At 37.3% G+C, this 27,698-nt stretch overlaps 1 protein-coding gene across 3 annotated transcripts in view; it reads left to right on the forward strand.

The window, feature by feature from the left end:
- Positions 1-27,698, forward strand: part of LOC113235319 (zinc finger protein jing homolog) — a 218,057-nt gene that overhangs the window by 181,126 nt on the left and 9,233 nt on the right. For all 3 annotated transcript variants that reach the window (XM_026470980.1, XM_026470981.1, XM_026470982.1), the window contains exons 2-5: positions 15,603-18,300; positions 18,862-19,041; positions 21,208-21,349; positions 23,015-23,225. In XM_026470980.1, the coding sequence (XP_026326765.1) occupies positions 15,603-18,300; positions 18,862-19,041; positions 21,208-21,349; positions 23,015-23,225 (3,231 nt within the window). The remainder of the gene's footprint in view (positions 1-15,602; positions 18,301-18,861; positions 19,042-21,207; positions 21,350-23,014; positions 23,226-27,698) is intronic.

The following is a 27,698-nucleotide window of genomic DNA, read 5'->3' on the forward strand; positions in this document are numbered from 1 at the left end:
TGTAGAATCACATCGGACTTTGTTCTTCAGATGAGTCGAAATGTCGGAGCAATCGCGTAAGAATAAAAATACAGTCGAATTCAGTTCCTTCTTTTTGTAGTCGATTGAAAAAGGGAATAATCGAACATAAACTCGCGTAAACTGACGTCTTATTAAAATTACAGATCGTCCAAGTAGACAGATATGTTAACATCGACTCAGGACAAGTCAATAAACATTACAAATAACGCGTACAGTTGTCAGATCCTTTGTTTTTACCGAGGCCGCTGCTGTCGCAAGGCCAGTGCATTGCAATAATTACATGCAGCTTGTATCTCGTACCATGTATTGTCGATTCATTCGCGATCATAATTACGCTTTGCGCGTGGTTGCTCTTGGTATAGCAGCATTTGACGTCTTCCAGCAAATTTAGCATGTTGGTTGGGTAATATTGTAATCTACAGAGAATTACCTATATGACGTAAGCTTCATTACATCGTAATCTCGATAAGTCTGTGCACATGAATGCAATTAGACTGCAATGATTAATTCGCCAATGCACCTCAACCAGCTGCAATCACTGTAAAAACCAGTATGTAAATTCGCTGGCATAATATTTATAATTCATGAGGTGTGTTCTTTATTACAAATTTGATTTTGTATGCGCGTCCTTTGACCAGTGTCTTTTCTTTTAGTGATTTTCTGTAATGTTAACTAGATGTTACAAATTATAATACAGAGAACATTTATAGACTCTATCGGATACAGCAAATGAAAGGGACGAAATAAAAGATCTTGTTGATAAGCCCGCACCAAAGGTATAATTTGTGCTCAATAAAAAAAATTGCACCAATTTTCTTGTTTCTCAATTCTCGCAAGTTTATCGTTTACAATGTACTGCAAAATAATTCGAGTACTCTGAGTAGCGGCAACTGCAGTTGCAAACATAATAACGCTTTACTGCAGTGTTTCATATATGCACTTGACATAGTTCGAGACAAAGAGAGGAAGCGTCAGCTACGTTCATTGCATTATTACAATAGAGGTCAGTTTCATATAAGTAAGTACTAGTTGCACTAATCGTGATTATGGTAGCCTTTCGAGGTGGACGTCAGCGATGTTATGATCACTTCTACATTTCAATAGCGCATAATATTTACAGAGTTACAGAAAATTCTACGCTCATTTAATATTTAAACAAGTCCACCACCGCTATTTTAAAGTGGTTGTAATCTTGATTTGATATTCAAATCAGACAGACACGCAGTTTATATCGTGGACAACCATGGGGAAGTCGTAATTTTTTCATGAATTCTGAATAATTTGACTTTTGCGTTTGTTCCTCGAGGTTTAAAACCCCTGAATACTAATAGCCTTTGATTTGACGACTTCTGTTTACACTGTAGGCCTTGGGTGGAGGAGGTCTCGGGACCTATTTCCTGTAGAACCAATTCGAATATTGAACTTTTCTAAATTGGTTCTGGTCTGGATGGAGTTAATTCCGTGGCTTTGCACTCATAATACAGGGGATTATTATATTTCAATATTAACTTTATTATTCTCTACAAATCCCTATAAAGTTTAAAGATCATTGTAGCGAATCGCAGCAGTCGCTACGAATCTCTTGTATACGTATTTTGTAATAGTCTTTTTAAGTTTAGTTTTATATTTAAATTCTAAATTAAAATGTGGTTTTTTTGGCGCCTTTTCTTTACTATTGTTTTCTGTTTTGGATTGATGCGTGTTTTTGTAGTAAATTAATAAACTACAAGTAAATTTGCTTTGGTCTTCATCTCTCTTTGTTAGCACTCACCCAAACCCATTGATTCAGCCCGCTACAATCATTTTTATATTGCATTCTTCTTCTTCTTCGCGATCATCTCTGATGTTTATATTTATGAGAACCAGTACTCTGCGACTGAGACAGATCAGTGGCGTTGTACAGGTCTTCGAGTGCAGGTGTAGGGGCACGCAGGACAAGACAAAAGATTTTGACAAGAGTTCTGTTTTTAGGGCAACCTTTGAAAAGCCCTTAAATGTTTATACTATTTCAATAATCATCGCACCTGCTGTGGAATAATGAAGGAACGCATAATGTCTCTATTTTTAACCGACTTAAAAAGGAGGCGGTTCTCAATTCGACTGTATTTTTGTGCGTGTAGGTGTGTGGGTATGTGTATGTGTGTGGCTGTGTTACGCGATTACTACGGCATTTGTGAACCGATTTTGATGAGTCTTTTTTTGTTGGAAAGAGGCTATTTCAGTATTGGTCACATTTAAATTTGAAGAAAATATTCCCCCTCTAGGGGTGGCAAACTAGGGGATGAATGGCTTTACAGGGGTAACCCATCATATACTCGATTTTTTTCTGAAATAACGTTTGTTCCAATTTTCATCACCGAAAACCGAATTATAACGAAACCGTTGTTTTTTCAGGATTTGTTGGATGTTTATCGCAAAGACACGATTAGGTTCGGTTAGGTTAGGTTAAATTAGGTTTAAAAGAAAAAACATTTTCTTCTCAAAATTACTTTCGAGGTTAGGAAAATTCAAGCAAACGTTATTTCTGGAAAGTGTCATTTCAGACTACTGATAGGTAACCTTTAGACAAAAAACTTTAGAGGTTTTTTAGCACTCTGTAGTGAGATTATACTCAATAAATTTGCAGTTCAGTCTGTGTTTCACCGGAGGTGCGATATACTAAAGATAATTATTTTAACTGAACCATGAAACCTGTATGTCGTAGAAGGTATTACTTGCACTAAAAAAGTTATTGAAATAAACACTATGTTCTTTAACGTGATAATGTGACTTGTTTCAATCTGATCCTCTCAAGCTCTATGATTGCAGCAACAAGCACATTAATTGTAGCAACAAACACTATAATTGCCGCGACAAGTACAGTGACGGCAACAATTTTTATTTTATCATAAACGACAACAATCCAAGCTCTATTGGGATTGCTAGGTAGTCTATTGCCTTAACACTACCGTTACCGACTTGTGCCTATCTTTATTGAAGCGTATAGGAGATAATGGGATACAGATAATTTTGTAGTTAGCAAATGTAAAATAAAGTGCATTAACATGAATAACCTGGTAGGAAAAGTTGAAGAGGGGCTTAGGAAAACCAGCAATAGGGGAATTATTCACAGGTACTCCACTTTGTTCTTAAGAAGTCGAGGGGTTGCGTTTCATATTTCACTAAGGTTTTCTATTAAAGAGAAGTTTACGTTATTATGGTCTCCTTAGAGAATAGGGTAAACCCTTCTAAACTTGAACGCCATAGTCCGCCATAATGGCCATAAGCGTATTAAGAACATTGTCATGTTTTCAAAGAGCGTTTAAAAATTTTTCACGATTTTACCCCGAGGTTTTGCGTCATGTATAAAGTAATTGATACTTTTGAGCGGTTACACAGGGCGACTTTAAGCAACGATGCAAAAGCAATGCGGTTGCGATGCAGTCGCTAATCGTCTATCTTGACACACGCGCGCGATTTTAAGGAGCGATGCAATTGCGATGCAATCGCGATGCAGTCGCTGATCGTCTACCTTTACACACGCGCGCCATTTTAAGCAGCGATGCAATTGCGAAGCAAACGCGATCGCTGCAATCGCCTATAAATCCCAAGTATAGCGATGTAATCGCGAGTTTCTATCGATGCAGTAGAGCGCTTGCATCGTATATGCATCGCTGCTAAAAGTCGCCGTGTGTAACCACTCTTTAATCTTTAACTGTCTCCGTAAACGAACGGTTACCATGCCAGACTGCCACGCAGAGGTCCCAGGTTCGATTCCCGGGGCGGGAGAAATATTTGTATGGCCTACATTTATTATTCTCTTGTGAGTTTGGGTGTAATTTGTGGTTGTCTATATGTGTATCCATGGCAGCTGCGACACAGGGTTTCCCTAGTGCGGGGGCTATGTTGCGTGTGTGGGTTAAATAAAATGTAAACTCTAAAGAGCCTCTGGAGCGAGTAACCGTTCCTTAATATAGGGATATGAAACAGTCATACGATAGCTTATATAGATACTTGTAGCTAGTGATTATAATTTGGTTAAAAATCTTTTTTAACCATGATTTTTATCTAATATATATCTTATTATGATTATAGATATTAATCTATAGTCATAATAAGGTTCATAATTGAAATCTACAAAAGTTGTATTGCGTACGGCTTTTCATTCCTCCAGTCGTCTAGGCAGGAAATTAACTGCTTTGTCTACGAGTCGCTATTTCAACCAATATCCGTGGACATCAGACAAACGTAATATTGTTAAGCATTTGCTCGGCTAAAGTGCTATTCACAGAGCTTTGGTCGTTTTGTCTAAATATTAGCGTTCCATTGTTATAATTGGTACAATTTTATATTAAAATTGGGGTGTTTATTTAGGACAATAAATGTGACACTACCGGGGATCCATTGTTAAAATGTTTGTGTTGTTCTAAATTTACTATTTACACACTTCTCCGATATCGTTTATTAACTTAAATGTAATGTGTAGGTATGGTATGAAGCCGAGGTAGCCTAATGGTTTGACCTACTGCCTCTCGAGCAGAAGGTCGTAGGTTCGGATCCGGGCTCGCACCTCTGAGTTTCTCGGATTTTATGTGCCAAATTTAATTTAACATTTACTATGAGCTCTTCGGTGATGGAGAACATCGTGATGAAACCTGCACGACGAAGAAGGTTCACAACCCTCGGAAAACGTGTGAAGTCCCCAACCCGCATTGGACTAGCGTGGCGGACTATGGCCTAAACCCTCGTCTGAAAGGAGACCCGTGCCCAGCAGCGGGACATGTAAATGGGTTGATGATGATGAATACGTAGGTGGAAGCTGTGGAACTGGAAATAATAATTTTTTTTCGGATCAGAATTGCGTACCTACCTAAAAACAAATATTGTTTTTTTTTTTTCAAACAAACCAACGATTCGGGCTTCTTCAGGTCTCATGGTCACGGCTGATTGATATGGTAGTCAACCAGTTATGTCCAATATTAATAATATACTTCTGAAGAAATGAAACTATTCTTACTAACAAACTGATGTTTCGGGACCTTTGCAGGTCCAGTCAGTCAGTTTTAAAAAACAAAATTTTATGCAATTTAGATACGAAATAATCTCAGTACAGTGTACTAAAAAAAACGACCTCAAAAGTTAGTGGAATTAGATTCATTTGCCAAATTTTATTGAAATCGGTTACCGGAAAGTGCGCGGAACCGCATTCATTCCCTAGTGTGCCACCCTTAGAGGTGCAATATTTCAAAATACCTACATACAAAACAAATACAGTGAAATTGATAACCTCCTCCTTTTTTTGAAGTCGTTTAAAAGTAGTTTCATTTCCTAGGTATACAATTACCTTAGACGATATTAATGATTCTTGTTAAAATAAACTTCACATTTTTTATCATCTAATTCGTCACACACTTCTTTTGTCGTTGTCGGTATCGTTTACGATCTCCCAGCATACAAGAAGTGGCATAATATTCCTGCTGGTGTACTCAACTACATTACCTTTGACTACCATTATAGTTACCAAAACGTTGGCGTGTTTGAGACATCGAGTATATAACCAGAAATAGAGATGTCATTTAATTTGTTTGAAAACTATTTTGCCAAGTCATTACTGTGGCCAGCCCGAATTCGAAACAATTGACAGGTGTCGTCAACCGTTTCACTTCAAATCGACCAGTTAACTTGAGCTTTGCTATAATGGGCGAAAATTGCAAAATTACATATTTAATTACCGATGAAATGTGATTCCGTTTGTTTTATAATTAAATGTTTTGCTATCCCACACCACAGCACAGCAACAGCCCTCATCGTTTATTACAATAAATACAGAATATTTTTGTAGTATACGGAGACGTTCATACATGTTAGTTGTTGGCGTTGTACTATTTCAGTTTTCTAATTTGTGGTTTCAGCGCAAACAAGATTTGGTATTTGAAAGTGATAAAAGTACCATTTACCTGATGAGTTCCAAGGGATGGATGACCCTTATTTCGTCTGTGTTTCTTTTTATATACTCGATGGTTTGAGAAAAAAAAAAATATATATGCGATTTATACGTTATATATGTTGATATATTTGTTATTAGTCGGTATTAACAAATGAAACGCATAAGTCTGCAATCGCCAGTTTCCCGATTGGCATTTTAGACATTTCAGTCAACAAGACTCACGGCTATCGTGAAGTTCCTCGGTATAGTTTGAGCAGGCGAAACTGTTGATGGTGTTTGAAAGGAAGGAAATCAAGTCTCTTCATAGTAACTTTGATGCTCTTATCTTCTCTCTGACGTGCTGTGAAAGACTACACCTATAAATGTCTGGAAAATCGCGATGTATCGCAAAACACATTCTCATTTTACTACAGAATACAGTCTAAATTAACGTGATATTTGTCAGTATATCGAGTTCTTAGCTTTTTGCGATTGTTACACATAGGAAATGGACTATTTTTCTGCTGACTGGATTAGTCTCAGTCAACCGTGACCATGGGGCCTGCCCGAAATATTAGTGTGTTTGAAAAAAACAAATATACATCCGAAAAAATAGTTTCGTTATTTTTAATATTTTTTATGATATTATTTAGTATGCTATGTCGTGTAAGCAGGTGCGAAGAAGGCGATGTTGTATTTTTGCACAACATCGCCTTCGTGGATTCTCTATTTTAACACAAAATATTGTATCTGGACATACAGTATGGTATCACAAAAAAGCAGTCCGTTTAACTGGCATCCTTAAGTAAAGACTTTTTGACAAAATATATTATATCGAGTTCTTAGGTTTTCGCGATTGTTCAGGCCCTTTATAGGTCCCAGGTCAACCGTGACCATGGGACCTGTAAAGAGCCTAAAACGTTGGTTTGTTCGAAAAAACAAATATATGCGATTTAAATCCGGAAAAATTGTTTCATTTCCTATAATATTTCAATTTCGTTTCAATTTTCCTATATTATTTATCCTGTATTATTTCAATTTCGTAAGTTATTTTTTTAAATTTATTGTGGAAGTTTTCCAAAAATTCTTCACTTTACAGGGTGTTCGTTTTTTAAAATTGAAATTTTTTAAATTTTAGAAAATTGTATTACAGTACGTTTCATTCTTTTATTCATTGAGACCAAGTGACAGGACGAGCAAGTCGTGCGCCTGGTGATAAGCTACATGCTTCATAACCACTAAGAGCTTCAAATCACAACGATTTGGGAGGCATTGCCACTGCACCCGTCACCCTGAGTCATAAGTTGACAAGTTCCATGTACCTGTAATTTCACCAGCACCCTTACCCTTCCAAACCGGAACGCAGGATTGCTTGGCGGCATAATTTTTTTGTCGCACACACTCATAGAAATAGGTAAGATGGCAGGACTTCCCTGGACGAACTCTTAGCACAAGGAGCTCCATTGCTACTAAAAGTCCTGCTGGCGTTGAAAGTTCCTTTATTTAGTCAATCTCTTCAACCAATGAATTGTCATACAAGTTAATGTTAAAAGAGCACTTTACAAAAATCAATCTAATAACAGCACCGACGGGTGTGTCTCGCTCGATGCTCCTGGTAACCTATTTCCTATTTACTAAAAACCCTATCGTCAAGTGATAGAGTCTAAATTGAGACTACAATGTCGACTAAAATCCCTTGTCTTGTGTAATGAACTGTAAGGTTGTCACCGAAATAATCCTATGAATATAAAAGCTCGTAAACAAATAGCAGATGCGCGAAAAATTCACCCCGTCGTCGATAACAGGCAGACACTTTAGCATTACAACCAGGGTGGGAGGGGCAGGAGACGGGGAAGGAGGGGTTACAGGGGTGACCCCTCCCCTGTGTGACACGATTCTCACGACGAAGGCCTTTCAACTCGTAATGAATGGCGGGCCGTGCCGGTGACATAATGCTAGCTTGTAACACGCCATTGAAAACCTGTTGTGACAACACTCTGAAAGTGGACTAGTGATTCTAAATATAAGATCTCGAAGATTTGTCAGAGATATCGAGTCTTTAGGTTTACACGATTGCTATACGTACATTGGGAAATTATACAATTTTTTATTTCGATCTAAATCGCTTGTTTGGTTTTTCAAACAAAATTAGCAACGACCATGAAACTTTTGTTTGTTTCACAAAAAAATGGAAAAGCATGGTTTCATTTTCAATTTGTTTTTGTTTTTATTGTTACCTTTACTAAAGGTAAAGCTTTACCTTGTCAAAAAATAGAAGCAGTAGAGCTCCTTGCAAAAGAGTTCGTCCACCTTATTTTAGAATTGGATCCAGATTTGTGAACCGAATGTAAAAAATCCCATATGAATGTGTTCAATTAATTTCACATAAAAATAATCAATATAAATTCAATAAAAATTTAAATAATATCAAAATTCTGGTAGAAATTAAATAAAACCTTAACAAAACAGCTTTACTCGAGTCGAAACACTTAAAAAGCAATATGTATCATAATAATTGACAATTACATTCATTTTTAAGATTAACGTCTGAACACATTCAAGTACTGGTTCTAAATAGGTATAGTACTCAATGTCATTGAACCCTACGAGCATTAAAATTCATAGACAATGCATTTTATAATTGCGCGTGATCAGTGAGCGTTTGAAATTGATCATCATCATGTAGGGGCCACACAAATCTTTGGGGACTTTGTGAATCAGGGGTAGTCATTGTGGTACTATATCTCCCTACAACGTTATTACGTACCCTACAGCGCGCTTAATGTACCCACACCACTGTTTTCCGGAGCGTGCTTATTTTTTACGTATACGTATTATAAAAAATTGAATAAATATAATTCTAACCTATCAGAAATATGTATGAGAGGCGGCTGAAAAGCAATATCTTATAATTGTTCCCAATTCAAAAATAATACTGACCATATTTATTAAGTTTCGCTTTGCACGAACAAAATGGCGGGAGAAAAAAGCAAAATTTAAAAAATGAGCAACAACTTTTTTTAACAGACGTTTTCTTTGTAACTTTTAATTAATTCCTTTTCTGACGAATATAATAAATGCATTTCCTATGTAATTTCATATTGAAAAAAAAAAAACTAATCAGGGTCGTCTATATTTCATACATAATGCTAGTACATTACATAGATAATTATCGTTGTAGATTGGTTGTACATAACTAGATTACTTTGCAGCCGCCCGTCATAAGTGTTAGCGCAGTAGTCTTTCTTTCTTTCACAGTTCTGCAAACTTGACCTCAATTATCACAGGTCACAGGTAAAAATTCAAAATTAGGACTTTATATCGACCTGCAAAAATGTATTTCTTATGCTGCTTTCAAATTTCCTGTAGCTAGTAGCTGTAGAATATAACTTATTATATTCAAGTCATACAACGATATCTTGTACTAGCGTACGCAGTCATTGAATCCACAGAAGTCTTGTAAAATTTTAATTTCGACAACGGCAGAAATGGGTGAAAATATGCAAAATGTGCATTTCGAGCTAAAAATTTGAATATAAACTTAAAGTTTGAACGAAGTAACAATGCAGTTTTGAATAATAACCACTAATGTAAATTTATACTAACACTCGGTCCCGCGACTACTAAAGAATGCAGTGTAGATCCGGTTAATTGGGAGACTTCCCAGATTTATTATCGCGATTTCATTTACAAATAAAACAAAATAATTTGTTTCGGCAATAGGATTCGTTTTTAAGGCATTTTGAACCTTAAAACGCTAATGTATAAGTATTGACTGGAGATATTTTTGTCATCTGACTTGAGTAACGATTGCGAGAGTTGAACGACCTGGTATAAAGGTTACATGCATTTTCGAGATTGTTTGACCCACAGGGCTTTTTTGTTTGTATATAATGGGGAATGTTCAGGACTTTAGTATATTGATTTTTGAACCTCCCTCTGCTCAAATTTTCAAATGTGCTTTTATTGCAGACACACCCTGTATAAAATGACACGTCATTGGGATGCTTTCAATACACCCTGTACATTAACAGCCCAAATGAAATGAAGGGGTGCAAAAGAAAGGGAGGCGAAAACTAGTTTCCAGTTTAATGAGGAAATTAAGCGTTGCCAGAGGGTTTCAGATTTCATATAATGTTAAGTTGAAATGTGTTTCAGAGTAGTACAATTCGAAAACAACTTAATTAAGTTCATTTGTTTTGGTTGAAATTATATTCCTTTGTTCTAGAAAGGAATTATTTGAACTCGTTGGCAAAATAAGCAAGATAACGAGGAGACAACGAAAGGATCAGAGCAATGTATGTGATGTTGTCTAATATTTGTTTATTTATAAATTAATCTGTTATAAAGAATAGCGTCTACCATAAGAGACTGGCATTTACTGCACTGTCAAGAGCAATTGTCCGTTAAGTATTTCGTAGTTTGATGTCCATTGAAATTATATGGCAGATGTAACTTTAAAATTATAATATGATTAATTCATTGTTTTCCCTATGGTCGTAGCTTTCCAAAATCTACAGAATAACGCTTTAGTGTTTTAAAAATATCGGCTCAAGTTGGCAATTTTTAGTTTTACCACCACGACATTCCACCACGACATGTTAAATTTTAGACTGCATTTACTGAATTTCAGTAAGTTTGAGTTATTATGTCTATATTAGAAACTTCGTTTGTATGGGACATACACGCAGCACACGTTTCTTAGTTTGAGCATAAGCAGCTTCGCTGCCCCAATTTGAAGCGACCCTATGTGAAGTATTTTATTGCCTTATATATCCGCTGTTATGTCTTCAATATCTTGCTGCTTCAACTAGTAATGCAGGGAAAAATACAAGGAAAGCGTGGCAGAAGGAAACTTCGTGGTTGAAGAACCTGAGAGAGCCACCTTAGCACACGTTCCCCCTTTCGTGCGGGAGCTTCAAAAATGAGAATAGCCATGACGGTCGCCAATCTTGCAGAGAAGCGGCACACTAAGAAGCAGAAGAAATTCTTCTAATTGCCGGCAGCGAATGTCTATTAAGGTGGAAACTGAAAAGTTATATGCATTTCTGAGGATCGATCCTTTTCATTAGTTTCGTAAACGTGCCTATAAATTTATTTATTATCACCTATTACTTACTCATGAAAAGATTTGCACCCTGTTCAAGTAGTCACTACAATGTTATCGCCATACGTATTAATAGCTGTTACTTCTCTTCAATCGTCGTCGCTGCGTCAATTGCAGTAGTAGGAAAAGAGAAACTAGTATTACGTAAAGTTTGTAACTACAATCGCTTTATTCATAGATAGACTTGAGCTGTTTTACCAGGATCTTTGCCAGTTTTTTAGTCTACTACCTTTATCTTATCGTGTCGTTTTTAATTTAGTACTATAATAATTTGATAAGTATGTTGCAATCTTAATTAGTAATATGATATCACCTTAATTTCACTGTCTGTGGCCTTGAGCCATTTCCATGTGCAGGTTTTCACTGTCTGTGGCCTTGAGCCATTTCCATGTGCAGGTGTTTGGGGACGAGGGGCATACCAGCAAGTGCTAGATGGACTGTCTTGCAGCACCTCAATACATTGGGTTAGTTTAACTCATGAATATTGGTGATCCGTTCTTGAAAATTCTAATTTTGTGGTGAACTTATGTTCTGTTATTAAAGTCTAAATAATGTGACCTAATGCAACAAACGACGCGCCTTACTTACAAGAATTATAATTACTTGCCAATGTAACAACGATGTTTCGATTTGGTTACTTAGAGAAGGTTGGTGTGGGGTCGTTGAAAGAGCTTCAAAAGACAGTTCCCGCAGTAATACTTACGGGGTACAACCCAGATAATGCATAAAAGAAGGCCTACAGGCCTACTACTTGTAACGTTAAGATTGTCTTTGTAGCTGACAAAAGGAATTACAAATGACTTTAGTTATCGTTAGTCATGTCAAGGCTCGTCGATCATTGGTTATAGTAAACCACAATGTTGTTTATAGTATGACGTGCGACCACGTTTCTAGGAGTCACGCAATTGTTCTCTAATAAGCATTTGTACTAATTGATTTTCACCGTACGAGTTTATGTGATATTTTTAAATATTTGTGATTTTTATAGAAACGCATTCTCTGCTTTTCAAGAATAGTGGCCCAATCCAAAATTGATCCTTTTTTGTTTTATTACTGAGATTTATTGAGAATTATTTATTTTGATTGAGTTCCAAGCTTTTCATTGGTTAGAATAATCATATGACAAAATTGGAACGATCTACGGTTCGTCAACTTTGGTCGGCTGACGCTTCTTAGCTTTTTCAAGCACCTTCCTGGTGAATTAGATTATTTTAAAGTAGGCCACTATTCTAGAAAGCCATTGACAACCCCGGCACATCTACGACAGCAGTTACGATGAATATTTTTGAATTTTTAAAGAGCTTCTGAACCTTCTGCGACATTAGGTTTAAACGAGAGGTCAATACCTTAAATATTGTGCGTAACTTAGAAATCAAAGTCATAAGTACAGGCAAACAGCACATCAACAGCAAAAACAGTGTTATAGCGCACTTTTGTTCGAATATCGTCTCCAGCAATGGATTTGCTTTATAACGCTTTCGTCCGTAATCAAGGTAAAGAGCACGTCAAGCTTAACATTAAGATTTAAATCCAACTCTATGCCGCTTACGATAACAAGGGTCCAAAGTATAAAGTGTCAAGCTTGACGTGCTCTTGACTGTACACGCCGCCAGAGGAATTTGAATTGATTGTTCATTCTTAATTTTGCTACTATTAAAGAATAGTGCCATTTTCGGTATATTACAGCAATTAGCACTTTTGATTAACGTTTTATAACAATTTAAATTGTTGTTTTTGGAAGGTTTGCAAATTTGGATCATTTTGACAATACTATAGCATCGTCTTTTGTTTCAATACTTTATGTCAGTTTGAGTTTGCTATTTTCTAGGCTTGAGAGTTTATTTCTATTTATTGTTTGTAATGAAAACGTGGCGAGGGAAGACCCTTATTGTGATTTACTACTTTTTAAAGGAACGTTTATTTATTTTTAATACTAATATAGTTTTCACGTTCATGTAGGTGTTGAGTGGCGACAAGCCAGGGCCGGCGTAGGGCGACACGGTACGCTAGCGCCCCTATCTGTTAATTTGCCCGACGCTATCGCGATGACTCGTCACGCCCAATTGTTGCGTTACCTTTCTTTGAGCGTCCCGTTACATTACTTTGATAACGCTAGTAATTATTTGCGATGAATAGATTTTAAAAGGTTATTTTTAATTGCATCTTTATCTATTAAAAATATCGTCGAAGGAAATTACTTAGGCTAGTTTGCAGAAAATTTAAAACCTTTTTCCATAACTAACAAGAAGAATGTGGATACCAGAGCCGGATTTTCAGCCTGTTATTTACACAATAGCCAAAGTGTCCATTTTGAATCAAGTTCATCAACCGCTGGACAGAAATCAAATATCCATAAGTTGATGCGTTGAAAACCGATTAGGCAATCGTAATGTAAGCTGATGTGTGTGGCTATTTGAACGGAAATGTCAACGGCAGATAAATCAGCCTAATGAATCAGTACTTTGATTACACTGCAAACTTTCTTATCTTTGTACTCTAGGATGGTCCAAAGATATTAAAAATATTGGTACCTAACCATGCCTTACATTTGCATTGATTTTTCTCATAATGTAGAACCAACCAAAAGTGTCCACAGAAAGTAGTTATTTAAGCTGGGTTTATATTTTTTTATGATACAAAGTGACGGGACGAACAAGTCATGCGCCTGGTGTAAGCGACACGCCTGTCCATAACAGTTGCAGAGCCACTCAGAGCTTTAAAGTGCAAAGATCTGAGGGGCACTGCCCTGATTTGGACTCTCACTCAATCTCAAACTCACATTGCTAAGTTGAATGTGGGACTGCTTGGCAACAGAAATAGATAAGGTGGCACGTACTTCCCTGGTCGAACTCTTTCACTAGGAGCTACTGCTATTAAAAATGTTATTTTAAATAGTACTAAAAAAAACTCAAACTCAATGTTTATAGATCAATGAAAATGAAAATTAGCTTTCACAAAAGAAACTTATGCTTATATATTAGGTGGTATACCTATGGCCCATGAGGACCGAAACTATATTCAGTAACATATGAATGTTACTGAATATAGTTTCGTATAATAATATCTTAGCCGTAACATGAAACGATATACTATACAATACTACATTCATACATACCATCCCGCGGTAGAAATCGATTCGAGTACAATGTAGATCTGTTTGCGAGTAGGAGCGGCGGCGGCGGCGGCGGCGGAACCGCGGCAGGTCGTCGACCGAAATCGGCACAGGCGCGACCTTGCATCGACTCTGCCTCACCTACTTACATACGCGCCCACTTTTGCTTTCGAGAATTCGCAAAAAATGCCGATTGTCTTTTCAAGCTCGCCGATTCGTGTTCAGTCTTATAGGTTATTGTGTCTATGAGTACAGTCGCCTTTATTTTGTTGTTAGGTTCAAGGATACTTACTTGTTTTGAGCTATCATCGTTGATTATTAACTTTATTATTTCAAAGAACAGTTTCTTACAATCAAACTCGTTAAACCCAATAAAATTTTCTCCTTTTTGACTTTACGATGCTACAATCAGGAAAGGCTCGTTTCAAAAAAGATATAAGTATAATTTAAAATGTATATTCATTTCCTTTTTAACAAACATGGAAATATAAAACATTGCTCAGTCCACAAATCTTCAGACTTAACGATCTTATTGTCATATTTTAAATTAAGATCCCTTGCAGATACCTGGGATGAGCATTGTTAAAAAAAAGTTCTTAAAAAATTAGGTCAATTAGTAACAAAACTTCTAGCGAAGTGCGATAAAGGAGGGAGGAAGATCCCCTCGAGTAAGGCCCCAGTTACAAGCACGCTCGCGGCTTCACAAAGGGCGAGGGTGCACCCAGACGACCACCCCAACCACCCTCACGACCTCCGCACACCCTAGAAAAACATTCCAAATGTACAACCACAAAGTTCATAATCGGATGTGGGATGTGGGTAACCCGGCCTAGTTGCCAAAACCATGTTACCTTTATACCTAAGGATCTCATTCGACACAACATTCTAAATCCAATTTCGGGAATGCTCCCTGAATAATCACTTTCCGTTTGTATACAACTTAGTACTTCAACATAAAGTCTTCTTCGTTTCCGGCTCAAATGACGTCTTGTCCCATAAATGAGAGTAGAAGCAATGAATCTTTATTTTAAACGCAATAACACTAGAGAAGTAAATATATTCGAGCATTCGTCACACGCCGAAGCAGCGTCAAGACGGTACGTGCGGTGAATGTCATGCCTCCAAAAATAATAATCGTATAGCGTGTGTTAGACGTTCGGCGGACGCGGCCGCGTTGCAGTGGTGCGGCGCGTTGCGTCACTGCACTACTGGACGCAGGGCATTGCACCTTGTGTTGCGGCCCCGCGCCCCACCGCCGCGCCACAGTCGTGCGCCTAACCTCCCACGCAATCGATTCCACCCATTCAACAGCTGATTGTCATTAGACGTGATCGGTGACGCTATTACTAACTGGAATAGTAGTTGCAAATGGACTACCGCCATTGTAATGCTATACGTATATAAAATCTACATGTTGATGTTTTATAATTACTTACGCTAGTTTTATCTTGTTTCAGTGGAGTGGCGGTGCTGAGTCCATTAGAAAGCAGCGGGTGCAGCGGTAGCGATATCACCGAGCCGCGCTCGCCGCGTAGCCCGGAGTCGGGCTGCAGCACCGGCTCCGAGAGCACGAACAGCAGCAACAGCAGCGGCGGAGCGCGTATGCCGCCGTGGGTGAGCGAGCCGGCGCCGCCGCCGCGCCGCTTAGCGGCCCAGCCCGCGCCTGTGCGCCGCCCCAACCCACCGCACCATCGGCGCACTATCACATCCTACTTCAATCACAAAATGAAGCCCCAGAACGGCATCAAACGCGAATCATCCGCAGCCATAAACGATGACACCAAGAGAAAGTGCCTTCCTAAAAATGGCGTTACCCATGACTTGGAGGAGTACATCTCTCTATTGTCGCGAACTCTCAGTCATAAAGTTATGCTTGAGGTCGGGGCGCAGGCAGAAGCCATGAATCGTAAAAGCACAACCACTACCAGCTCGAAACTGTCCGATTTCAATAAAGATACATCCATCGTTAACGGAGTTGATTTGAGTAAAATTATGGACAGCAAAGAAAAGTTACCCAAGGCCGGGAATGGTTTAGTAGAAATTCGGCACACAACCGAAACTTTAGTAAAAGATAAACATAATGGTATTTTGAACGGGCTGGTGGACGGTAAGAAACAATGCCTTGATGCCAAGAAAAAGTTCGACCCATCCGCCAACGCTAGAGTAAAAGTTAATAACCAAGACTCCACTGGCCGGAAAGTACCCATACCTGCGTGTTTCAATGATTTCAACTCAATCCGAATCGCTCCTGCTACATCTGCCCACCAAACATCTAGAAAGGTAATTGCTACTAAACCCGACTCTACTCGAATGAATGGTATAGTAAGCTCTACGACTAAATTAGACAGCAGAATGAACGGAGTGACGTGTGGCTCGAACAATTTAAGTTTAATTGTTACTAAACCACCGAAAAAGGAAGCTCCGAAAAAGATAGTGCCTACGCAAACTATCAAAAAGACAAATCGTAAATCCTCTGCTTGCATAGCCAACAGCAAAAACTTAACGTGGTCTAAGGCGAACAATCTTAAACAGCAAGTGCAACAACAGCAACAAACTTGTGCCAACGCTACCAAAGGATCGCCTTTGAAAAATATTCTCGCGGAGACCAGTTCAGCGCCAAAGATGAATATTCCAAACGGAGTTCGACAAATTCCGATGACTACAGTAAACGGCAGCCTCAACCATTTGAATGTACCTGTTCCTAATTTACAAAACTGTCATCATATTAACTTAGCGCAGCCTTGTAATGGCACCGTTACGCCTACAAACCTTCAGTCGTTCGTGGCTGTTCCCCCAAATGTAATGCTCACTACTTTAAGAATACCGCAAAACGGTATACAACCTCAACCTATTACTCAACAAAACAATATAAACGCTTTCAACAGGTCAAATGTCAATGTGACAAGTCCGACAAAATTAAATGGTCAATTTGTGTTTCCTTTAATGCAGAATTTAAATGGAGCAGTTGTCCAAATCCCTAATTTAATGGCAAAAATGTCGAACTTCGTTCTTCCTCAGTCACCGCAACGACAGGATCATTTGCAAAATCAGCAAGCGGCGCAGATCCTTATAAACGGCACGCTACTGAAACTGGCTAATACGATGACTTCCACTTACACAAATATGAACAAACCAGCAACGCCGACGAGTCAGCCCATTCCTTTAGTAAATAAAAGTGTGGGAGGCTTACCAACGATGGGTATGACGATGTCAAAACCTAGTTATACCGTGAACTACAGTCATCCTGTATTAGTACCACAACCTGGTTTTATCGTAACATCGGTGCCAAATATCAACGTGAAAGAAACTTGGAGCTACACAAGTACCAATACCGTATCGTCTTCGCAGACTTCGTGCTCGAATCCTATAGTTCATCATCCTCCGCCTATAATGACGCATTTCAGCAATCAAACGCTACATTCAAGTAGTATTCCCATAGCGCCAGTCAAGCCACCAGACAACCCGATTCAAGGAACGGATCCACCGAGCAGTACCGTTAAGGAACCAGAACCGATCGAATCTTCGATTCAAAAGTGTGACTTTCCATGGCTGTCGAAAACGGTTAATAATAATATCGTCCCGCTAGATTCTAAATTGCCACCGAGGCCTTTTGCGCAAGTTAGTAGTTTATCGGAAAAAATCGAAGAACTGAAAGTAAAAGCGGAGAGCAAAGCGAACGAGGAAAAAGTTGAGGAAACCCGGAAGGACATTAAGAAGGAACTGAGAAAGGTAGAGGAAGTCGCGCGGAGGGAAGACACAATCTTCACTCAAATTACCGTTCTAAAGGACGTGACGTCGAACGTCCAGAGTACTGTGATAGAAGCGACTTTCTGCAATGCTACTACTGAGTCTTCCGAGTCAGGGATTGGTACGGACAAGTCGATCGATTCGCCGAGCGATTCTCAGACGAGTAAAGAATGTGATGAGGATTCGACGTTGTCCTTGAGTGTGAGTGTGAGTTCTGAAGAAGTAGTGTGCAGTCAGAAGAGTCCCATTTTGAAGCAGCCGAAGACTTTGCGCTTCCCTCCGCGGATCTTGACTAAGCCTGGCAGCAAACGAACTTCGAGCACAGACACCACCACTGTGACTGTGTGCATGTGGGAAAACTGCAAGCGAGAGTTCGATAGTGATGCGGATCTTTTAGAACATTTACAGGTCAGTATGTGATGAATTTTTATTGTATATTGTACCAATTCCTAAGCAAGCTATTGATAAACATTCTTGATTGTTTTGTAATAGTCAACATTCTTAAACATCTTACTTTCTTATTTATGTATGTACAGAAAGAACTATATTAATAGTAAGGCGAAATGTACGCTGTAGTAGGACGGGTTGACATAAACAAATTTTATAATTTTATTTGTGCCGCTATTAGTAGCAATAGTACCGCCACCTTACCTATTTCTGCCGCCAAGCAATAATGTGAGCATTACTGCGCTCTGTTTTGGAGTGTAAGGGTGTTGGTGAAATTACAGGCATATGGAACTTGTCACTTATGTCTTAGGGTGACTGGCGCAGAGGCTTTGTCCCTCAAACCTTTGCGATTTAAAGGTCTTGAGTGGCAATGCAATTGCTATGGACTGGCGTGTCGCTTAACACCAGGCACACGCTTGTTAGTCTCCTCACTTGGTATCATAAAAAAAACTAGAATCAACAAAATAATATCCACATAAGTCGTAACGATATATTTACAGTTTTTTTTTTTTCAAATTTCAGGCGACACACGTAGAAACGCAAGCCGGCAAGGAAAACTACGTGTGCCTCTGGGAAGCATGCAAAGTTCGTGGCAAGCCTTCCTGCTCACGACTGTGGCTGGAGCGTCATGCGCTATCCCATGGCGGCAACAAACCTTTCAAGTGCATTGTCGACGGCTGCGAACGCCGGTTCTCCACCCAGGTATAATTACGTTCCTTCATATAACATCGTGGTATACATGACGATAATTTTTAGTTACTTATAGGAAACGAAACTAATTTTTTTTCGGATCTAAATCGTGTAATTTGTTTTTTTTTTTTTCAAACAAACTCACGTTTCGGGCCCTTTGCAATCTAATATTAATGCAAACCATCTCATTTTACTCTATAGTTTTTATTTTTAAATTTTCAAAGTAAAAGAACATTCTTGAAAAATGTAGCGGGGAAAATTTCAAAATAAGGTATTTAATTAAGAACTTTTGTAACTATAGAGAAAATGGGGTGGTTTGCATTAATATTTGACATACCTGGTTGATGTCTTTATAATCTCAGTAGCCGAGACCACGGGACCAAAGGGTCCGAAACGTTGGTTTGTTTGAAAAAATAACGAGGACGCATAAATATATTTGAATTTGACAAATACACGCGATTTAAATCCGAAAAAAACGTTTCATTATGTGTAACAATCGCGAAAAACTGAAAATTCGAAACTTATGTTTGTAATAATTATTCTTTCTGTATTTGGTCTTGTATATTTTCACTCATAATGTAATTGTGTATAGCGGAATGCCTTTCGTCAAAACGAATTCACGATTTTGTTCTCGATCGTTACAAGGCGATTGTCATTGAGTTTTTCATTGCCAGTCCTTGTATCATTGGGTCCTCGATTGTCTATATCGTTCTGTCGGTTTGTCATGTTGGTCTGTTAAGCTCTTCGACATTTTATTATTTTGATTGAAACTGGATAGGCAGTTTTCTAGAGGTCTCACTCAGAATATTTGACTATTTTCCTACTGTCTTCTTAAATATCTCCAAGCTGTATAAATTTGTATGTGTATCTTCTAAGGAGAGGGCCTAGGCCATAGTAAAGTTAAACATATGCTCACAAATATAGAGACGATGCTCAGTATTCTAACATTAATATTCTAATGTGTCTATTCCACTATTTTAACTTCGGACTGGAGTCAAAAGAAGGTAAAATGCGATTGAATTCTTTATTTATGCATCCGAAGTATTCGGCTTTCTAATATTTTTGTCATGATTCTCAAATCAAAGTTGTCAATTTTTTTTAACATGTCATATTTTTTTCATTCGCATCACGGCCATCACAAATGATCATAAGTATCATAAAAATCGTAATAAAAATATTGTTTTTTAACCGACTTCGAAAAAAGGAGGAGGTTCTCAATTTTTTTGTACGTATGTTACGCGATAACTCCGGTATTTGTGAACCGATTTTCACGATTCTTTTTTGTTCGAAAGAGGGTACCTCCATAGTGGTCCCATTTAATTTTGAAGAAAATCATCCACCTCTAAGGGTGGCTGTTCACGCATGAAGATTAATTTTTATAAATAGCGCCTAAATTTTATAACAAGGTGCAATTATTTTAATGGTTGATTTTGCTATTCTTCAATTCAAGGCGTTTTTCTCTCTCAATATTGTTTGAGTAGTGAGAACAGATTTTCATTATCTCCTATGTCAAATCCCGTATAGTGGCGAACTAGGGGATAAACCCGAGTTTGCTCACTTTCCGATAACCGATTTCAATAATACTTGGTAATTATATGTAATTCCACGTACTTTTCAGGTCGGTTTTTTTACTCTGTACTGAGATTATTATTATTTCGAATAATGACCTAACATATTAAATCACTAAACACTAATAATTTCTCTAGCGACACGTCATTCATGTTTCCGTTGAATTTTTTAAAGTTTTTTTCGTAACCAATATTGGATTCTATTGGATATTGTCTTCAAAATGATATCGTATCTTTTCAATCGTCATCTGTCCACTAATGGCGTGTATCTTATTGTCATTATTATGTGTAATGTAACACGGGCGTCTTTTTTTCCTAAGGCACTCCTGAGGAAGTCTCCCCAAGCACAGCAAGCTGTCAACGCAACTGTTTTCTTTATGTTGTATTCACGAATTATGTACCATTTTTATTTTCCACACCGAGGAGGAAATGTGTTGTGTGAAAAGCAAGTACTTAGTGGTTAAATGCGACGCAGTGTCGCGACACTTCGCGAAATAAATAATACATAAAAACACAAGAAAATAAAACGTAAAATTCGTAAACTATAAAAAAAAAACACACTCCAAAGTTTTTAATTCAATATGTAATAGAACAATGTGAATCATTCCAGACTCTTCTAGAACGTCACGTGAATAATCACTTCAACGAGGCGTCGCCCAATACAAGCAATGGCAAGAAGACTTCAGAGGGCAGTGCGAAGCTCATCAGACGAAATGGAAAGAAACTACGGTATCGCCGGCAGCCTTGGTCTGGTAAGAACGTTTACTAACATTTTCATTATCCCCTTAATTAGACGCATAATAAACCTTCAAATTACACGCATGTAGAAATGCTGCAGTGGCGCGATTGCGCTAGGGTAATTTTTTAACCGACTTAAAAAAGGAGGAAGTTCTCAAATCGACTGTATTTTTTTCTTTTTTTTTGTATGTATGTTACACGGTAACTCTTTTTCACGGCATTTACTTTTGTGAACCGATTTTGATGATTTTTTTTGTTGGAAAGAGGGTACCTCAGTAGTGGTCCCGTTTAAATTTGAAGAAAATATTCCACCTCTGAGGGCGGCAAACTAGGGGATGAATCCGGTTTCGTGCACTTTCCGGTAACCGATTTCGATAAAACTTGGCAAATAGATGTAATACCACGCACTTTTAAGGTCGAGTTTTTTAGTACTCTGTACTGAGATTATAGTTCACGACAGCGGCGCTGCAACTGCGCTTCTAAATATTATATGAAAATTAGTAGCGTCGCGGCTGAAACGCCATGGTGGTCTGCAGCGTTTCTATAAGCGCTTAATTTGAAGGCACCCTAACACACCTTGTATATGAAATATCTGAAGTGATTCAGACCGAGGTAATGTTATTCCTATGATCACGTAAACGATCAGTGAAGGTACACTATATTGAAAATATCGCATTCAAAGAACAATGGCGAAGTCCGACTATTATTATTATAAATATTGTTAAAAGAATTCTTTAGCGTCTTCAAACATCATAATTACAAATTTGAATAAAGCAAATTCATTAGATTGTCCAAATTATAGTAAAGGCCAGTGGAAGTCTGGAAATAAAATCACATTTAAATGAAATTGAAATGACTTATTAGTATGTAACCGAACTGATATATCTACAACTGTTAGTTTCTTATCGTTAAGCGACATCTAACCGCCGAAAAGAGATGTTCAATACCTACGTATAGATTGGTCCACATTAAGTTAGTTCTCGTAATGTACTGATTCGGCCGATTTGCAATAAGAGATTAACTACTCTATCACAAAAAATAAAGTAGACAATTCCTGCTCCAAATATGCCACGCGACAAAGTGGTAAACCTGACAAAAAAGTTCCCGATATCAGGGATAGATGGCATGTTTCACATAAAATAATTTGTGCTTGAGTTACCAGGGCATAGTATGTATTAACTCAGTTTTCTGTGTATATTCTAAAATATTTAAATAATAACTGATTGCCATCGAAAGGTAGAGAAAAAACAAACCTGAAAATTACCCATAACGATGTTTTACTGTCCACGCTGATCTATATAAGCTTATGACGACGGTACCATTTTTAGAATTTCGAAAACCACAGCACCTAGCTTAGATTTGATTGTATCCGGAAAAAGTTGGTTCTATTTACATAATTTTAGAATAAGTCACTCCTTTGTTTAGAAGATACAACAGATTTATTATCTCAAGCTTATAGCTGTGTTAGTCTCGGAGCCCACATACAGAAATAGCATTTATCACTAGGATTGGAACTGTCAATCATTGAATTACGAAGCAATCGTTCTCCCATTAGGCTACCATAGCGTTATTGTTTTTATTACCTAACTGTTTTTGAATACTTTGGATTCATTAATTTATGATTTAATTTATGATTTTCTGCTTATAAGTCACTACAACAAGTCGTTTACGATTTTCAGCGCGCATGTTCGACTTCTTCGACGCGGGTACTATGGAGGGGCTGGCATGGCGTCTGTCACGCAGCACGCGCTGGCGACTCGGCGGCTCCTGCCCACTGCGAGAGCCCCCTGGCCGACACACTCTTACCCTCCACGCGGCCCTTGCTGCGACTAGATACAATGCGCAGGAGCGCCGACGGGAGGCACTGCTGACGTACTATCCGCCTAATGTGTAAGTAATCTCCAATTTAAGTTAAATGAAGAGTTTAGATGTCCTTTGTGAGCTAAAATTTAAGAACTTAATTTGTGAAACTTATCGAACCATTTTAAATCGAAAAAGTACAGTTCTATGCAAAATGTTATGAAACAAACGGACAGATTGGAAACAGTCATTGAAAAACCAAATCAGACCCGGGACTTTCGGCTTTAAAACTGATCTATTTAAAGTTAATTAAATTTTGATGAAACTTTAGTGATTCAAAATCTACATGGTTCAATTAATCTTCAGAATATGGAGTCGTATGTTATTCAAATATCAGCTTTTCTAAATAGACTTTGAATTTCCCACAAAGAAGGATTGAAGATATTAAATATGAAAGGTGTTTGCTTAGAAGGCGCTACGAAAATTTAAGACGTTTCCCGAAGTCTGTTGCACCCGTGTCGTTCTTAGCGAATGTTTCAAAATAAAGAAATATTTGGTCACATTTTCAAATAGCAAATATAAAGTAAAGCTTAATATATATAATAGCTAAGCATTAAGATCCAATATGATCTCCACTCAACATTTGCCGGGCTGTGCATGCCAAACAACCCGACGCTGATATTCAGTGGCGTCTGAGGAACAGAGCGCCACATACGATTAATAACAAAGTATAACTTAAATTTAAAATGTCAAAATAAAACCTTAACGACTTTATATTTGGGCTTAGAATCAGCTAAAAAGTGACACGGTTGAAATCGACATTGGATGACGGCGTATCAAATCTACGATGACGATTTTCTCTTGTACGAAGAGCTGCCTATCCCTACTCTAATCTGCTGTGTGGAGTATCATTTAATTCACGTACAAAAAATAAAAAAAATCGTCTGAGTGGAGAATCGAGTATATAACCAAAAATAGAGACGAAATAAGGCCATCTCTCTCATCATCACTTCTAAATATCAACTCTCGTTTGCGCTGAAATCACCAATTAGAAAACTGATATAGTACACATCATTTCGTCGCTAATTAATTATGTAATTTTTCAATTTTTGTCCATTATAGCAAAGCTCAAGTTAAACTGGTCGATTTGAAGTGAAAAAATTGACGACACCCGTCAATTGTTTCGAATTCGGGCTGGCCAATCGGAGCGCAGTTGTCACCGTAATGATTTTTCAGAATAGTTTTCAAACAAATTATATGATATTTCGTTTCTATTTCTGGTTATGTACTCGATGGCGCGGGGCCTAGACGAGCTCAGTGATCGTCTTATGTTTAATTGTATGTATTTGGCATTACAGAAGACATAATATACAAAGACTTCTGTCCATTTGCACTAAACTTAAGTATGTCTTAGACCAAAGCTTGCAATGCAAAAGACATTCTTAATACATTGTATTAAGATGTCTTATCAATTTAAGTAGGTTTAAGACGTACTCAAGTTTAGTGTAGAAATTTGTGTTGTTATGAGTCTATACTAGCCCAAATGGCTTTGGTTGATTCCATGTATCAATGAAAGTGTTGTATCACTTTGAAAAAAAAAAAAATATATATAGAAGAATTGAGAATATACGCTGATTACTATACGGTGTAAAAACACGATTCCTAAAAATTTTCACGATAGAAAAAAACACAAACGTGCCTCGAAATTTTACAAGAAAACCGCTGTATTCAATAGGTACTTTGCATATACTATACGTACGTTCTATAGACCTAAATAGAACACGTATAGTATACGATGTCCGTTTTTCAAATGGCTTCAATGGTTGTAAAAAAATGAATTCCGAAATAAAGCCAGTGTCCCTGCTGCTCCAACTAAGCAAAATGAACACTATTAGTACGGGAAAAATTTGGATTCGTGCTAAGATAGTATCGACTCTTAAAAAAAGATGGGATATTTTATAAGATATGCAATCGTTCAAAAGACATTACAAAAAATATAATAAGAACATGAAGTGTTCGTCAATTGCAAATGTATCAGACCAATACTCCACCGATCCTCAAACTGGGGTATTATCTATAGAGTACCAAAAATTCTTATTCCAAATGGAACTATCAGGAATCGAATCTGGTACCTCTACACCGCTGGGTCGTAATTTGTTACATAGAAAATAAAATATCAAGGTCCGTATTAATAAAAAAAAACATTACTCAAGTCTCAAGATTCTCAAGCTCATCTATATTAATAGACAATAATCATAGACATTTTAAAGGATATAGTCTCTAGTGACACTGAGTGAGCAATTAAGTTCATTCGAGTGATATTTTATTAATGGAGATATTTTATTTATGTGAGATCTTAATATCGACACTGCCCTTGAGATGGATTTATTAATACGAGGCTTTAACATAATATAAGTAATTATAGGTCCACCAGAATCTCATGATTCGGTATTTTTACAAGGCAACCCTGATTGGCGATTTGACAACGAGGATTAAACATTTAGAATTTTTTTTTTCAAGTTACGTAGAAGTGAGCGCAACGTACGAAACGTTGAATGAACATTCATAGTCAAATGGTATATTTACTCAATTCAATTGATATGAACGTACTCAAAATATATCTGAAGTTCATTTTGTGATATCTGAATTAACACTACAGATATTAATTGTGAGATACAGTGGCGGGAGAATTTGTCGTTTTTTAGTAAAACGGTTAATTGTAAGGCGGCTTAAAATACTTAATATAAGTAGCTTCTAAGGCGACATTAAAATGACGTCACAAAATAGAAATGCTGTCTCTTTCAGACTTGTGATTGCTAAAACAATTTTGTTTTGTCATTTGAACTATTATCCATGAACTATGGTCAAGCGGCTTAAGCGAGGCCATGGCATTCTTTTTGCGAATTTACTTTTTATACTCATCTATTAATAATGAGGTACATTAACACTTCAATAATTATAGTAAAATGTTTTAAGTCACAAGTATCAAGAACGTTTATTCTAAATATACAAGTGTTGCCAACACGAATTTCCCAATTTGTCATGAAATTCTGGTACACCTATACCATAAATCGATTTTATTAACACATTGTTTGTGATTTACTCAACAGAGTTTGTCAAGTTAATAAATTATGATTTATGTCAGGTAATTATTCAGGTGAGTTGTGTAGAAATTTAGATGTAACACCTTACAATATATGTGCTTCATATTAATATGAAATTGTAACATCTTTATGTCTATCTCTCTCAATTATAAGACATACTTTCTTAATTTCACGTTTATAGTTTAAATTGTAAATGGTGTTTAAAAGTCGTGCAATAAAAGGTAAAATCAAAATTCGACTTTTCAAACAAGAAGCGAAATAGGTTACGACATAGTCTTTTCAGCGCGCGCAAAATTGAACATACACTGCATGTAAATATGATAGAATTTAACAATTTAATTTAATTTAATTTTAGTTCGGGACTAGGAAAACACTTTATCCCGTGTGCCATGGACACACACATTGATAACCACAAATGAAACCCAAATTCACTAGTGTAGGCCATACAAATACCTCTCCGTGCCCGGAAATTGAATCTAGTACCTCTGCGCGGCAGCCCAGCATGATAACCGTTCGGTCACGGGGTTTGTCTTTAAATGTACTATTGTATATGTATTCTATTTTATTTTTATGCATTTTGTATAATGCACGCGTTGAAACGCCTATAACGGTTATTTGTTTTAACGATTGTCAATAAAGTCTTGAGAATCTTTTGAAAATTTATTAAAGTAATATTGTTTCGAACAACTCGTTAAAAGAAAAAGCACCTAAAGTTTTTTCATTTTTTGCATCCTTCTGACTTCTTATTTAATTACACTCTATATACATACTGCATGATATGGTCCCCCTCCCAACTAACTGTCGTTACTAGCATTATATAAAGGTAACGTACTTTCAGTTTAGCGCCTGACATCTTGACTGTAGTTCGTCTCAATATCAATGACGTATATAGCAGAAGTTCGCATATGAAAGCTGAGTAAAATTCCATGTTTTACCAACAACAACAACAACAACAACAAAATCAGATACGACGACAGTTAATGAGCAGAGGGACATAATAGCTTTTGATATTGACTTGTGGACAGCACCAGCAGTCTTAGCATGAACGTTAGTAAACAAATTTAATAGTGAAACAAAAGGTAGACAATTTTTTTATTATTAGAGAATTATGTAAAGTTGTTTGAATTTATTTTGGAGAGAAAATTGACAATTTAAACATCGCTTCACTATTACGCTCAAGCTAAATCTGCTGGAATACACAAAAGCTGCTATAGATTTTTACCACTATTCTCTCTAATCATTGTAGACATGAGCGATTTGAACTTTGTATAAAATTCATGGCTCTCTAGTTCCATAAAGAGCTTGATGCTCTACACTATGTTTCATATTATTGCGACGAGTTTTAGTATACAAAGTTCAAAATGTCTTTGATCCTGTCATTGTCATTCGTGTTGAGTGTGACATCACAACCTTAAACCGGAGCCAAGAATATGGCGAACATTCTGCACAACACAGCTGC

Source organism: Hyposmocoma kahamanoa, unplaced genomic scaffold, assembly GCF_003589595.1.
Source record: "Hyposmocoma kahamanoa isolate Upper Pololo Valley unplaced genomic scaffold, ASM358959v1 87, whole genome shotgun sequence".
NCBI lineage: Eukaryota > Metazoa > Arthropoda > Insecta > Lepidoptera > Cosmopterigidae > Hyposmocoma > Hyposmocoma kahamanoa.